Raw genomic sequence first — 14,396 nt, 5'->3', positions numbered from 1 at the left:
ATATATAGTGGAGGTTTTGGGGCTGCCCAACATATGAGTCTCTCTCTCCCAAGGCGCAGCCCTACCTCTCTCCCTCCTCGTCTCTCGTAGTGCTTGGCAAAGCCCTGCTGGAGTACCGCGCTCCTCCACCACCACCACGCCATCATGCTGCTGCTGGACGGAGTCTTCCCCAACCTCTCCATTTCTCCTTGCTGGATCAAGGCATGGGAGACGTCACTGGGCTGCATGTGTGTTGAACGCGGAGGCGCCGTTGTTCGGCGCTTAGATCGGAATCAACCGCGATCTGAATCGCTACGAGTACGACTCCTTCATCCGCATTCTTGTAACGCTTCCGCTTAGCGATCTACAAGGGTATGTAGATGCACTCCCCTTCCCCTTGTTGCTAGATTACTCCATAGATTGATCTTGGTGATGCGTAGAAAATTTTGAATTTCTGCTACGTTCCCCAACAAAAAGGACTAATGATATGTTTCTCGTTTATAGAGGTGACGAAGAGCTCATCATAAAGGGTTACGTCGATGCTAGCTTCGATATAGATCTGGATGACTCCAAGTCACAAACCGGATACGTGTATATTTTGAATGGTGGGGCAGTAAGCTGGTGCAGTAGCAACTAAAGCGTCGTGGCGGGATCTAAATGTGAAGAGGAGTACATGGCAGCCTCGGAGGCAGCACATGAAGCAATCTGGATGAAGGAGTTCATTACCGACCTAGGAGTTATTCCCAATGCGTCGGGGCCGATGACTCTCTTCTGTGACAACACTAGAGCTATTGCCATTGCCAAGGAGCCCAGGTTTCACAAGAAGACCAGGCACATCAAGCGTCGCTTGAACTCCATTCGCGAAAATGTTCAAGATGGAGACATAGATATTTGCAAAGTGCATACGGGTCTAAATACCGCAGATCTGTTGACTAAACCTCTTCCGCGAGCAAAACATGATCAACACCAGAACTCTATGGGTGTTCAATTCATCACAGTGTAACTAGATTATTGACTCTAGTGCAAGTGGGAGACTATTGGAAATATGCCCTAGAGACAATAATAAAATGGTTATTATTATATTTCCTTGTTCATGATAATTGTCTACTATTCATGCTATAATTGTATTGACCGGAAACTGTAATACATGTGTGAATACATAGACCACAACATGTCCCTAGTGAGCCTCTAGTTAACTAGCTCGTTGATCAACAGATGGTCATGGTTTCCTAACTATGGACATTGGATGTCATTGATAACGGGATCACATCATTCGGAGAATGATGTGATGGACAAGACCCAATCCTAAGCATAGCACAAGATCGTGTAGTTCGTTTGCTAAAGCTTTTCTAATGTCAAGTATCATTTCCTTAGACCATGAGATTGTGTAACTCCCGGATACCGTAGGATTGCTTTGGGTGTTCCAAACGTCACAACATAACTGGGTGAATATAAAGGTGCACTACAGGTATCTCCGAAAGTGTATGTTGGGTTGGCACGAATCGAGACTGGGATTTGTCACTCCGTATGACGGAGAGGTATCTCTGGGCCCACTCGGTAATGCATCATCATAATGAGCTCAATGTGACTAAGTAGTTAGTCACGGGATCATGCATTACGGAACGAGTAAAGTGACTTGCCGGTAACGAGATTGAACGAGGTATTGGGATACCGACGATCGAATCTCGGGCAAGTAACGTACCGATTGACAAAGGGAATTGTATATGGGATTGCTTGAATCCTCGACATCGTGGTTCATCCGATGATATCATCGTCGAACATGTGGGAGCCAACATGGGTATCCAGATCCCGCTATTGGTTATTGGCCACAGAGCTATCTCAATCATGTCTGCATGATTCCCGAACCCGTAGGGTCTACATACTTAAGGTTCGATGATGCTAGGGTTATAGGGAAGATTTGTATGTGATTACCGAATGTTGTTCGGAGTCCCGGATGAGATCCCGAATGTCACGAGGAGTTCCAGAATGGTTCGGAGGTGAAGATTTATATATGGGAAGTCATCATACGGTCACCGGAAATATTCGAGGGTATACCGGTATTGTACCGGGACCAGCAGAGGGGTTCTGGGGGTCCATCGGGGGGGTCCACCTACCCTGGAGGGCCTTATGGGCTGTAGGTGGAAGGGAACCAGCCCCTAAGTGGGCTGGGTGCCATCCTCCCTAGGGCCCATGCGCCTAGGGTTGGGGGGGACCCTAAGGGGGGCGCCCCCTTGGCTTGGGGGGCAAGCCCTCTCCCCCTTGGCCACCGCCCCCCTCTAGATCTCATCTAGAGGGGCCGGCCCCCTTCCCCCTTCTCTCTATAAATAGAGGAGTGAGGGAAGGGCTGCAAGCACCACATCCAAGGCGCAGCCCCTCCCCTCCCCAACACCTCTCCTTCTCCACGTGAGCTTGGTGAAGCCCTGCCGAAGAACTGCCACTCCATCACCACCACGCCGTTGTGCTTCTATTGGAGACATCTTCCTCAACCTCTCCCTCCTCCACGGGAGATGTCACCGGGCTGCACGTGTGTTGAACGCGGAGGTGCCATTGTTCGGCGCTTAGATCGGAATCTGCTCCGATCTGAATCGCTACGAGTACGACTCCTTCATCCGCGTTCTTGCAACGCTTCCGTCTCGCGATCTTCAAGGGTATGAAGATGCACTCCCCTCTCTCTTGTTGCTAGTTACTCCATAGATTGATCTTGGTGATGCATAGAAATTTTTTAATTTCTGCAACGATCCCCAACACATTACACAAAACAGGGCATGCAAAAGGTTTGCGCCCATATCCGGCATCATCTTGGGGGTCGATCTTCACTCTGCGCCATGGAGTCCATATTGAAGTTCGTCGGCGCCATCGAATCCACCTCCGTCGCTTGTTCCCACTCCCGCACCGAAATCATCCACATTGCCACCATATGGAGCAGAGAAAACATCACCGGAACTGGAACACGGACCGGCCGAGGCTACCATTCTCCTCTTCAAGATCTCTCTCCTTGCCATATCATGCCATGTTTTGGTGAGGTCGTCCATGTCATTGTGGTTCATTGACATGATCTTGTTCTCTTTGGGAGCAACAATGACATCGATTTGTTTTCAGAGGCGCGTGCTTTTCTCTCCTCAATGGCAGCTTTGCAGAGCCCCTCTTCCTTGAGCATTTGCCATTTTTCTTGCTTCTCTTTTGCCTTCTTCTCGGCCAACTCTTTCTTGATCTCCAACGACTTCAACAGCATCAACTCGTTTGATTGCACCATGGCATCAATCTTCTCCCTCAAGCTCGATGCGTCTTGCTCTCTCTTCATCTTCTCTTTAGTTTTCTTATCGCTATCGGGCTTGTGCAAATTTCTTGGGCCATCATCATGTTCATCTTCATCCATGTTTACAAGTGAGCCTCTCTTTGGTGGGGATTCTCTGTCGATCAACTTCCACTTCTCGCACTTTTGGAGCAACTCCCAACAATGCTCTAATTTGAAGAATCTGCCTTCCGAAGCTTCCATGGCCTTGTATCTATGTTGAGCAATCTTGTCCTACAAAATGTGAACAAAGTGATGCAATCATTTCCCATGACACATTATGATGAAGCACAACTTGAACAAAGGAAAAACATACTCACATAATCGGACTCCATGGTACCACTTGGAGGTGCATTGCGTCCTTGCTCCAAGCAAGCTGCCCAACGGCTGCACATAGGCTTGATATTCTCCCAACGCCCTTGAAGCGACCGAAATGTGCGTGGAGTCCTATTGGGATACTTTTTCATATGCGGAAGTATTGATCTTCGATCCTTTGCTAGTATCTCTTGGCGGTTTGAGAAACACACGTGCATGGATCAAGAGACACAGCACTCCATGCTTGGATCAAAGCTTGATCTTCCAAGATCACGTAGTTCTTCGTTCTTTGGCTTTTCCCACTCTTTACTTGCGATTCCTCAAACGCTTCCGCTTCGATCTCCTCCAATTCGTCCGCACAACCATGATCATCCACGCCGCCGTCTGTTTCATTGTAGTCGAATGGTTTGGAAGGGGCTTGATCAATGTCAACCGCGTTCGTGTCCAACAAGTTCACGAACTCGGTTGTTGCATTGTTCGAACCACCGCTATAGCGAACGATAACAAGTCACGAGCTATCGACACTAATGGCAAAAAATGAAAGGGAATCGCCAAGACCGAAGAGGCATACCTTGCGGTCATTTCGTCGGACACCTCGCTCGCGGGGGGAGTGACACCGTTGAACGGCATCGCCGGAGCACCTCCTTGCGCGGGGAGGGTGTGGAGTGAGAGGTTCAAGAAGGTGGCTTCCTTTTAGCCGGAACCTTCCTCCGCTTAACGCACGCGGTCTTGCCGGCATTCTCCGTCGCGGCGGGGGCAGCCGGATTCCCGCCCTGCATGACCACGTTGCCCTGCCGCTTGCGGGCCGGCGCGGCGTGTGCTTGGGCGACGGGGGCGGGGGCAACATGGCCGGCGACGAGATCCACCCGAGGGGAAGGAGCATGCGCGACCTCGACGGTGATGGGGGACAGGATGGGGTCGTCCATGGCGGCGAGGAACGGCCGGGGAGGAGGAATCGGAGCTTGCGGAGGGGGCAATGGTGGAGGAGGGTGCGGGGAGCGGGAAAGGGCGCGCGAAAATGTCCCTCCCACCAAATCTCGCGCCGGATAGGGGCTCAGTTCGGGTCGGCATCCCATCCCGTGAAGATAGAGGTTGGGGGAGAATATTTGCCGCGTCCCGCAAAAAAATTGTGGGCCGGGGCGGAATGCGGGGTCTGATCATGCGGATTTTCTGGCCCGATCCGCAATTTGGCGGTTATTTTGCGGGCCGGGGCGGGATGCGGGATCTGCTAGAGTTGCTCTAAGCGTCAACAGGTCCACACGCCCCTCCAGCCTCGATCAATAATAGAGCTCCATTTCGAAGGAGCTCAGAGCCAGGTTACTTGTGCACATTAGTGATCATACTTCCCATAGCATACATACCATATCATCGTGGTGCATATATTGGTATCATATCTTGTGTCACAAATTTGTCCCCGCATATACACAATTGCTATCTTGGTTTGTGCATTGTGCAAAAGTGGCCATACAAAAAAAAGAAATGAAGCTTTTAAGCAAAAAGAAAGAGAGCAAAGAAGCTTGTAAGCAAGTGCCATAGCATCAATACCACATTGCATATAAGATTTGCCATATCCGATCATCTTGGATCATCTTGAGAAAAACACCGGGAACCATACATACGTAGCATATCTTTTAACATAATCTCGTTTTAGGGGTTCGATCCGACTCTTCAGTCAAAGTCAGCAAAGAGGAATCTGGAGCCTGAAAAAATCCCACTGTAATGGAAATTCCAACAATAATTTGTTTGTTTCTGGTATTTTAGCAAGGCACCAGCTATCAGACTCTTTGCCATGCTTAACGAGTGACACGCTACAAAATCCTACTAGTTGAGAACGTTTCTGCTACACGGAGATGTCATGAGCCTCTTTGAAGCTAGCCAAAGCGTGTGGTCACCGGGATTCGGAACTGAATTTCCACATGCTCCAAGATGCGCGGTCGGCAGGAGAGGAGAGACTGGGGCCCAATATGCGCGCACCTGAATCAGTTCCGCAACTTGGACTCATTCGGAGCCAAGTGGGCAAGCGCAGAGCAGAGTATCGGACCACATCACATCACATCACGCATAGAATTCGTTGTGCTGCCCGTCTCCAAATCGCATACAGAAATTCCATGGAATCCGTGGATCTCGTTCCGGTGTTCGTCGGTCGTGCGCGTGATCAGTCCAAGTGCCTTGTCGCTGCACCAACCGCGCAGCCCTGCTAAAGCAGTTATGCGCAGAGAGGATCGCTGTCATATAAACTCGGTCCCCAATGGCTGCGCGAGGCCGAGACCAACCCCCTCCCCAGACTCCGCGGAGCACGAATCCAGGGGTGGTTACAGATTCCTATTCCCTTTCCGGCCCCTGCTCCTGCTCCGGGGATGACAGGGGAAATCAAGAACCTCGACGGCGACAAGGCGGTGGCGGCGCCGGCCGATGACGGCGGCGGAGCGGCAGCAGGGGCCGGCCATGGCAAGAAGGGCGGCAAGAACAAGCTGTCCCTGGTCCCGCTCATCTTCCTCATCTTCTTCGAGGTCGCCGGCGGGCCCTACGGCGCCGAGCCGGCCGTGCAGTCGGCGGGGCCCCTCTTCGCGCTGCTCGGCTTCTTGATCGTCCCCTTCATCTGGGCCATCCCGGAGTCGCTCGTCACCGCCGAGCTCTCCACCGCGATGCCCGGGAACGGCGGCTTCGTTGTCTGGGCCGACCGCGCCTTCGGCCCCGTCTCGGGCTCCCTCATGGGCACCTGGAAGTACGTCTCCGGGGCCATCAACGGCGCCGCCTTCCCTGCGCTCTGCGCCGACTACCTCGCCCGCGTCGTCCCCGCCGTGGCCGACGGCGGCGCCCGGGTGGCCACCATCGTCACCTTCAACGTCGCGCTCTCCGTGCTCAACTACACCGGCCTCAGCGTCGTGGGGTGGTCCGCCGTCGCGCTGGGGGTCGCCTCCCTGTCGCCGTTCGTGCTCATGTCCGGCATCGCGCTGCCCAAGATCCGGCCGCACAGGTGGGCGGCCACCGCCGGCGAGAAGGACTGGAAGCTCTTCTTCAACACCCTCTTCTGGAACCTCAACTACTGGGACAGCGTCAGCACGATGGCCGGCGAGGTGGAGGACCCCGGCAGGACGTTCCCGACGGCGCTCATGTCGTCCGTGGCCATGACGTCCCTCGGGTACCTGCTGCCGCTCATGGCGGCCACCGGCGCCGTCGACGCGCCGCCGGAGCAATGGGGGAACGGCTTCTTCGCCGACGCCGCAGGTAATCAATTCACTCATTACTTTGATTATTAAATCAACGCAAACGCATTGCTTTACAACCTTGTTGCTTGCAAGTTGCGATATCACGTTGCCAGCCGTTACATTTCTGTCGATCCACTACAGATATTGATCATTGTTCTCTCCATATTAATGCGTATTTCCATGATCATTAGTAGTACACCAGATGGATGGATTTGGTAACAGTTCTTTAGTGCTGTTGGGATTGCAAATGATTCGTTCCCTTTTGGCATAAAGAATCGTAGGATATTATTGCATGTTGTGCACACATACTCTGCATTCACCACGAGTCCACGACCGTAAGAGCAACTGCAAGTTTATGTTCAGCCAAGTTATTTTTATGTTCTTAAACTGAAATTATAGACATTGCAAGTGTTCTGGTAGCATGTTCAGTACCATTCGGCCTATGGCATGTACTCCCTCCATCCGGAAATACTTGTTATCAAAATGAACAAAAGGAGATGTATCTAGACTTATTTTAGTTTTAGATACATCCATTTTTATTCATTTTGATGACAAGTATTTTCAGATGGACGGAGTATGAAGTGTGACAGTACCAAAGATGCAAGACAAAATTAACCCTTTTTTTTTTTGCTATACAAAGATTGTCTTCACGGAAGGCAAGAGTGCCATTTGGCCACAAACCATATGTGACATGACTAATGTCACTGCAATGCAGGCACGATCGCGGGCGACTGGCTCAAGTACTGGATCGAGGTGGGCGCGGTGCTCTCCTCCATCGGCCTCTACTCGGCGACGCTAAGCAGTGCGGCATTCCAGCTTCTTGGAATGGCGGACCTAGGCCTCCTACCTCGTGTGTTCGCGCTGCGCGCTCCAATTTTCAACACTCCTTGGGTCAGCATCGTGGTCACCAGCCTCATCACCCTCGGCATGTCCTTCTTCAGCTTCAACAACATCGTGGCCGCTGCCAACTTCCTCTATAGCCTCGGCATGCTCCTCGAGTTTGCCACCTTCGTCTGGCTTCGGATCAAGCGGCCCGAGATGTCGCGACCCTACCGTGTACCGATGCGACTTCCAGGCATCGTTGTCCTCTGCCTCGTCCCCTCGGGGTTCCTTGTCTTCGTCATGGCCATCGCTGGCTGGAAGGTGTATGCCATTAGCGCTATGTTCACTGCAGCAGGCCTCGGGGTGTATTACCTCATGAAGTTCTGTAAGGCAAGAGGATTCCTCAAGTTTGGCACCGTCGATGGCGAGGGTTTGATGTATGAGCGTCACCAGGAGAGAGGGAATGTCGTTGTTTGAGGGTTGTGATTCTCTTTGTATCACACAAAGAACACTGATTTGATGGGTGCAATCATGACATGTAGTAAGTTGCAAGCCGACCGTTTCACTCTTTTCTTTCATGCGCAGAGCAGCGAAATAGCGTACATGTGGTTGAGATGGTTAGGTGAAGAGTGGTATCCCCAACCCACTAGGGTTCAAATCCTGGTGCTCGCATTATTCCTGGATTTATTTCAGGATTTCCGGCGGTGCGCTTTCAGTAGGAGGAGACGTTCCCGTCGACGACGAGGTGCCTACGGTTGCTTCGTAAATCTCAAGATGATATGCCGGCTCAGTCTCTCGGAGGTGCTCATAGGGGTAGGGTGTGCGTGTGTGGGTTCATAGGGGTGAGTGTATGCGCGTGTATATAAGCGTTTGTGTCTGTACTGATGCTCAAAAAAAAGAATATGCTTTGATGCGCCGCTTTTATGGCTTTTTATTTTGTACATATCATTGCTTTTCTCTTTTCTTGGTGGATCTTTGTTTGCTGACTAATATCCGATGGGTTGTTCATTTCTTGGGCTGCTAGGTTGTTGAGTCGAGCCCTCTCCTTTTGCTGGTTATGTTTTTCTAGGAGTTTTTGTTTGGTAGGAGAGAAGCATTGCTTGGTTATGCTCTATTTGCCTATTTGGACTGTATGTTACCGGATGACAGTCGATGGTAGCTTCCTTATACACATGCTCCATACATTATGATACAAAAAAAAACTTTACAATTCATAAATCTTCTATGACAGCCAGTTAGATCATGGCTTGGTGAAACATATAGAATGGGTATCTCCAATGACGACCCTCAACCCTCCCGCATCTGGCTGGACCGCGCTGTTCGGATCGCGGAAGCCATCCAACGCAGTCATGTATCGTTCCGTGACGCTGCAGGCGTACTTTCTTCCGTAAACCGGAGACAAATGTAGGGGGGGAGTGATGAGGACATCCCAACCATGGGCACCACACCACCAATCATCAACGATCCAATCACAAGAAGTCACGCAATGCAAATACATGATCAGATGAATGCTAACTTAAGTCTATCATTTGACCTTGAAAACATGGTTGTGCCCTCACCTCCTTTGTTGTTGGTTGAACTCAGGTGCGATATCGAAGAAGGCCAAATACATTTCAATCTGTGCAAAACAAAGTTTTATGGCAAAGAAACAAAGTTAGGAATTCATGAAGAAATGAGTTGTCTGCCGAAGAAACATTGTTCAGATTCTGACGTAACAATGTTTTGCACGAGTTTGGATATCCCAACTTGCGAAAGGTTTCCAGAACTCGAGTTTGCTGCCGAAGGAAACATTGTTCGACTCCAGTGAACAATGTTTGGTCGGGGAACTACCAAACACCTCCAACGAGAGTTTTCCAGAAGCCATCTCATTAAGTCTCTAAGCCATTTAGTCAAACCAAAGCTGGTTCTCTTTCACACCTATCGAGGGGGGTTGTCACGATTATAAATAGGCTAACTCTTCCCTTCATTGGGGACCTTTGCCATTTCTGTCAAAGACCAAAGACATAGACTCCTCCTGAGATTGGAGAGCTCTTGCTATTGTTATATTCTTGTTGTTCCTTGAGAAATTGCTCCTAATTCGTGCTCCATGACTAGATCATGTTGTGTGGGTTAGAGTTCGTGGCTTCCCTTGCGAATCGCACCTATCCTGTGCTCCATGACTTGAGTGTGGTTGTGTGGGGTAGTTTTGCGGATTGTGGATCGGCGAATGTTTCGATTGCAAGCTTCGGTGAGCATCCTCCTCGTCGGGTCATAATCTCTTATTTTCCATTTTCTGGCTGCTTGCAGCTAGTTATCCCCATCCTTTATCGATCCTAAGCCGTGAAGATCGGACCTCCCCTTGTACACCCTCTTCTCCGAAGACGGTTGTCGGTGTCAAAACTGGCGGATCTCGGGTAGGGGGTCCCGAACTGTATGTCTAGGCGGATGGTAACAGGAGACAAGGGACACGATGTTTTACCCAGGTTCGGGCCCTCTTGATGGAGGTAAAACCCTACGTCCTGCTTGATTAATATTGATGATGTGTGTTACAAGAGTAGATCTACCACAAGATCAAGGAGGCTAAACCCTAGAAGCTAGCCTATGGTATGATTGTTGTTCGTCCTACGGACTAAAGCCATCCGGTTTATATAGACACTGGAGAGGGCTAGGGTTACACAGAGTCGGTTACAATGGTAGGAGATCTACATATCCGTATCGCCAAGCTTGCCTTCCACGCCAAGGAAAGTCCCATCCGGACATGGGACGAAGTCTTCAATCTTGTATCTTCATAGTCTTGGAGTCCGGCCGATGATGATAGTTCGGCTATCCGGACACCCCCTAGTCCGAAACTCCCTCAGTAGCCCCTGAACCAGGCTTCAATGACGACGAGTCCGGCGCGCATGTTGTCTTCGGCATTGCAAGGCGGGTTCTCCCTCCGAATAATTCATAGAAGATTGTGAACACCAGGATAGTGTCCGACCCTGCAAAATAATTTCCACATACCACCGTAGAGAGAATAATATTCACACAAGTTCAATCTGCTGACGTATTTCGTGGCATGACGTCACACCACCACCAAGCCTTTACTCAAATCGTTTTTATTGTACCACCTCAGCGCGTTTAGCGAAGCGGTTTCCTTGGCACGTCTTGTCGAAGCAGAGATCGTGTTCCCCTTATTCCGGGATTCCCATAAATACGGACGTGGGTAACCCAACCGCGCCATTGATTGCGGCGCTTGGGAGATAAGCGAGTTTTACCAGGCCGGTGGGGACACATGTTTTTGTCCATCCATATAAGGGGATAAAGATCCAACCCTTTTACCTGCGCCTTCTTCCTCCTTGGCTTATTCATCTCTGCGAACTCGAGCTCCGGCGCCCAAGTCCGCACTCCTCACCTCAACCTTCTCCAACTATGTCCGGAGCGGGAGGCAAGTGGATGGCCTCCTCTGTCACGGAGGGGCAGATCCAGAAGCTGCGCAGCGCCGGATACTTGTCCAGCAACATCGCGCACCGGCCCCCTAACAAGGGAGAGCTCATCCCCACCCCCAGGCCCCATGAGAGGGTAGTATTTCTTCTCCATTTCCTCCGCGGACTGGGCTTCCCACTCCATCCCTTTGTCCGGGGGCTCATGTTCTATTACGGCCTGGATTTCCATGATCTGGCCCCGAATTTCATCCTCAACATCTCGGAGTTTATCGTCGTGTGTGAGGCCTTCCTCTGCATCCAGCCCCATTTTGGTTTGTGGCTCAAGACCTTCAGTGTCAAGCCGAAGGTTGTGAAGGGCAGCCAAGCGGAGTGCGGAGGCACCATGGTGGGCAGGATGTCCCACGTTACTTGGCTTGAGGGCACTTTCGTGGAAACCATCAAGGGGTGGCAATCGGGGTGGTTCTACATCACCGAGCCGCGTGACCCCAAATGGGCAGCGGCCCCCGAATTCAGATCTGGCATCCCCACACGGCTCACCTCCTGGAAAGAGAGCGGCCGGACTTGGGGTGATTCGGAGGAGCTGACCGGACTCCAAGCCTGCGTCCAAAAGCTGGTGGACAAGAAGCTCAAGCTTTTCAACGTGGTCCAGGTCATGCTCATCCGCCAGATTCTCCCGTGCCAACGACGGGGCTTCAACATGTGGGAGTTCGATCCGGCGCAGCACCAGACTTTGAGCGGGCTCTTCGACACTACATACGAAGATGTCTGGAAGGTGCTGTTCAAGGGTGCCGAGGCTCCCGCATCCGCTACCGAAGATCGCGGATTCAGCTCGCAGCGTCCAGCTGACGAGGTAAGTGATTTTGTCCTTTACGGGACGCTTGTTTTCCATAGTTTGACTCTATGTAGGATCTAAACTCCCTTTCCTTTGACAGGACTGGCTGAAGAAGGCCGAGAAGACTATCTGTCCGGCCCCATTGCCAGAGGACCCAGCGGACGCCCGCCTAACGGGGCTGCTGGCTCCGGCACCCCACGTGGTACCGGAGAAGAAGGCCAAGAAGAAGGCCACGGGGACTTGGAAGAGTTCCCGTTTTCAGGTGCTATCGGATGACGACTCCGAGGCCGACTCCTCTCACCAAGGTGAGGAGAAGAAGAAGAAAGCCTCTCCCCTAGCGGGGGAAGGGAAAAAAAGGAAGGCTTCCCCTACAGGGGAGGCCGAAGGGTCCAAGAAGGGAAAAACTCTTCCCCCGGACTGTTCTGCCAACGCTAGTGACGACGACGAGGACTGGCCTCCAAGGGCCAAGCCCCTGGCGAAATCGTGAGTATCCGGACTCCCGAGTAACTCCATGGTTTTTCTATTTTTCCACACAGTGTCTTTCTAATGCCGCATACAACCCTGCAGTCCGCCCAAGGACGATCTTCCCACTTCGTCGAGCGGGTCCTTAGGTGCGTCGGATATGGATTCTCTTCTGACTGCCTCTACCCCTCGTGACATGGACGATGCCGAGGTGGGGTCCCGAGAAGGGATTCACCAGGGGGAGGAGGCCCCGGAGGTGTCGCAAGACAACCTCCCGGACTTTGCACCGGACTCGGCCCCGGAACCCATAGTGGCTCCGGAGTCCGGCGGGCGACCCCTTCGTAAGAAGGGCAAGACCGTGACGCCGGCAGCCTCTGTCCAACCGGAGGCACCGGATAACTTGCTGGAGGCGCTCAATGGCGCCTCCATTGAAGAGGAACACCGCACTGTTATGAGTGAAGTGATTCAGAAGGTGCAGCTCGCCAAGAGCGGGCGGACCGAAGCCTGCAGCAGCCTTCTAACAGGCTTTGAGGTAAGAATTTTGAGATATGTAAAATAGTACCGCATAGACAGTAGCCCCTGATGCTCGGTTCGGTGTTCGGAAAGAAAAGCCGGACTGAGGATCTTAAGAAGATATACGCAGGAGTCATAAAAAATATGTCAATATGGGATTGCAGGCTGCGCTGCTGACCTTTGCCGCACTGACTGCGGAGGTCAATACTTTGAAGGAAAACCTTGAGCGGTCCGAGAACGAGCTCGGCCGTGCCAAGAAGCAGCTCGAGGACAAGGAAGGTGAGTAACACCTTATTAAAATTGTACCTTACAGAAAAGGATTTTGGTTGCAAAAAGAATGACAAGGATAACATGGGTATTGTAGGGGCCACTAACGAGGTGGCGACCCTGAAAGAGGCGGTGGCCGTGGCCGAACGCAATGCGGCCGCGGAGCGCACCGAGCGAGAGAAGTAGGAGGCGCGGGTGGCGGAGGTACAGCAAGATCTTCATGATCTCGTGCAAAAACATGAGAGCCTGGAGCATGACTCGAAGACTCAGGAGTCTGAGCTTGCAACGGCTCTTGAGAGTGCCAAAGCCGCTAAGGCCGAAGCCTACAAGGCCCTCCAGGAAATCGAGTCATTGAAGAAAATAGCAGTGTGTAAGGCATTTTTCATGCAAAGTAAGCATGTGAGTGTTAATTACCTGTTGCTTACCCGAATTCGGAGCTCTCCAGGAGCGTTCGCAGATCTTCCTCGCAGCGTGTCCGATGCTGCCGCGTTCTACCGGGCCGAGGAGGGCAGCTCGACAGAGAAGGTCTTCTGGTCTTAGTATGCTGATGCCGGACATCTGGTGCCCCTTAGCGACCAGCTGAAGCAGCTGGTCGAGCTCCACAAGGCGGCCGAACAGGCCATGAAGGGCCTCATAGTTCGGCTGTGGCCTAAGGAGGCCATGCCTGGGAGCTACTTTGGCCTGGTGCGGCGGCTGGTGGATGCGTGCCCGTGGGTTGAAGTCATCAAGCACTCCGCCTGTATTGAAGGTGCCCGTCGGGCCCTTGCCCGCGCAAAGGTGCACTGGGGCAAGATGGATGCCCAGAAGCTCGTGACGGACCCACCACCGGAGGGCAAGGAGCATCGCACGCCCGAGATGTATTATAAGAGTGTGCTGAAGGGCGCCCGCACTATTGCGGGTGAGTGCTCCAAAGATGTAATATTTGAGTAGACTCGCATTTTGTTATCATGTGCGCTGAAAACTTAGTTCATTTGCGCTAAGCAACGCTTTTTAATTTAAAATATTACCTTCTGTGCGACTGTTTATCAAATCTGAGAGATGGCAAGTCATCGACTTCAGCCCCCACGCCACGAGTGCTGGGGTGTTCGGGATAAATTTGAGCACTCTTGTTCCCATATTTGGGTCCATCTAGGGAGGCGCTCAACACAACGAACAAGGCAACCGGACTTATAATGCTTGAACACTCTCACTTAGCCATAGAATTCTATAATTTTAAATTTCGGTGAAGCCCCTAGTCTTCGGAAGGACGAATTTGGGGCGCTATCCACGCCTAGGCCGGACAAAGTCGGCTCCTCGCTCTA

General features: G+C 51.8%; 1 protein-coding gene across 1 annotated transcript; it reads left to right on the top strand.

The window, feature by feature from the left end:
- Window positions 1-5,520: 5,520 nt before the first annotated feature.
- LOC119341236 (probable polyamine transporter At3g13620) lies at window positions 5,521-8,190 on the top strand. The gene is made up of 2 exons (XM_037613109.1): window positions 5,521-6,814; window positions 7,511-8,190. The coding sequence occupies exons 1-2, from the start codon at window positions 5,944-5,946 to the stop codon at window positions 8,092-8,094; spliced, it is 1,455 nt and encodes a 484-aa protein (XP_037469006.1). The 5' UTR covers window positions 5,521-5,943; the 3' UTR covers window positions 8,095-8,190.
- Window positions 8,191-14,396: the final 6,206 nt, after the last annotated feature.

The sequence above is a fragment of the Triticum dicoccoides genome, chromosome 7B, assembly GCF_002162155.2.
Source record: "Triticum dicoccoides isolate Atlit2015 ecotype Zavitan chromosome 7B, WEW_v2.0, whole genome shotgun sequence".
NCBI lineage: Eukaryota > Viridiplantae > Streptophyta > Magnoliopsida > Poales > Poaceae > Triticum > Triticum dicoccoides.
The sequence above is the reverse complement of the archived record's forward strand: the minus strand, read 5'-3'. Positions and strand labels throughout refer to the sequence as shown.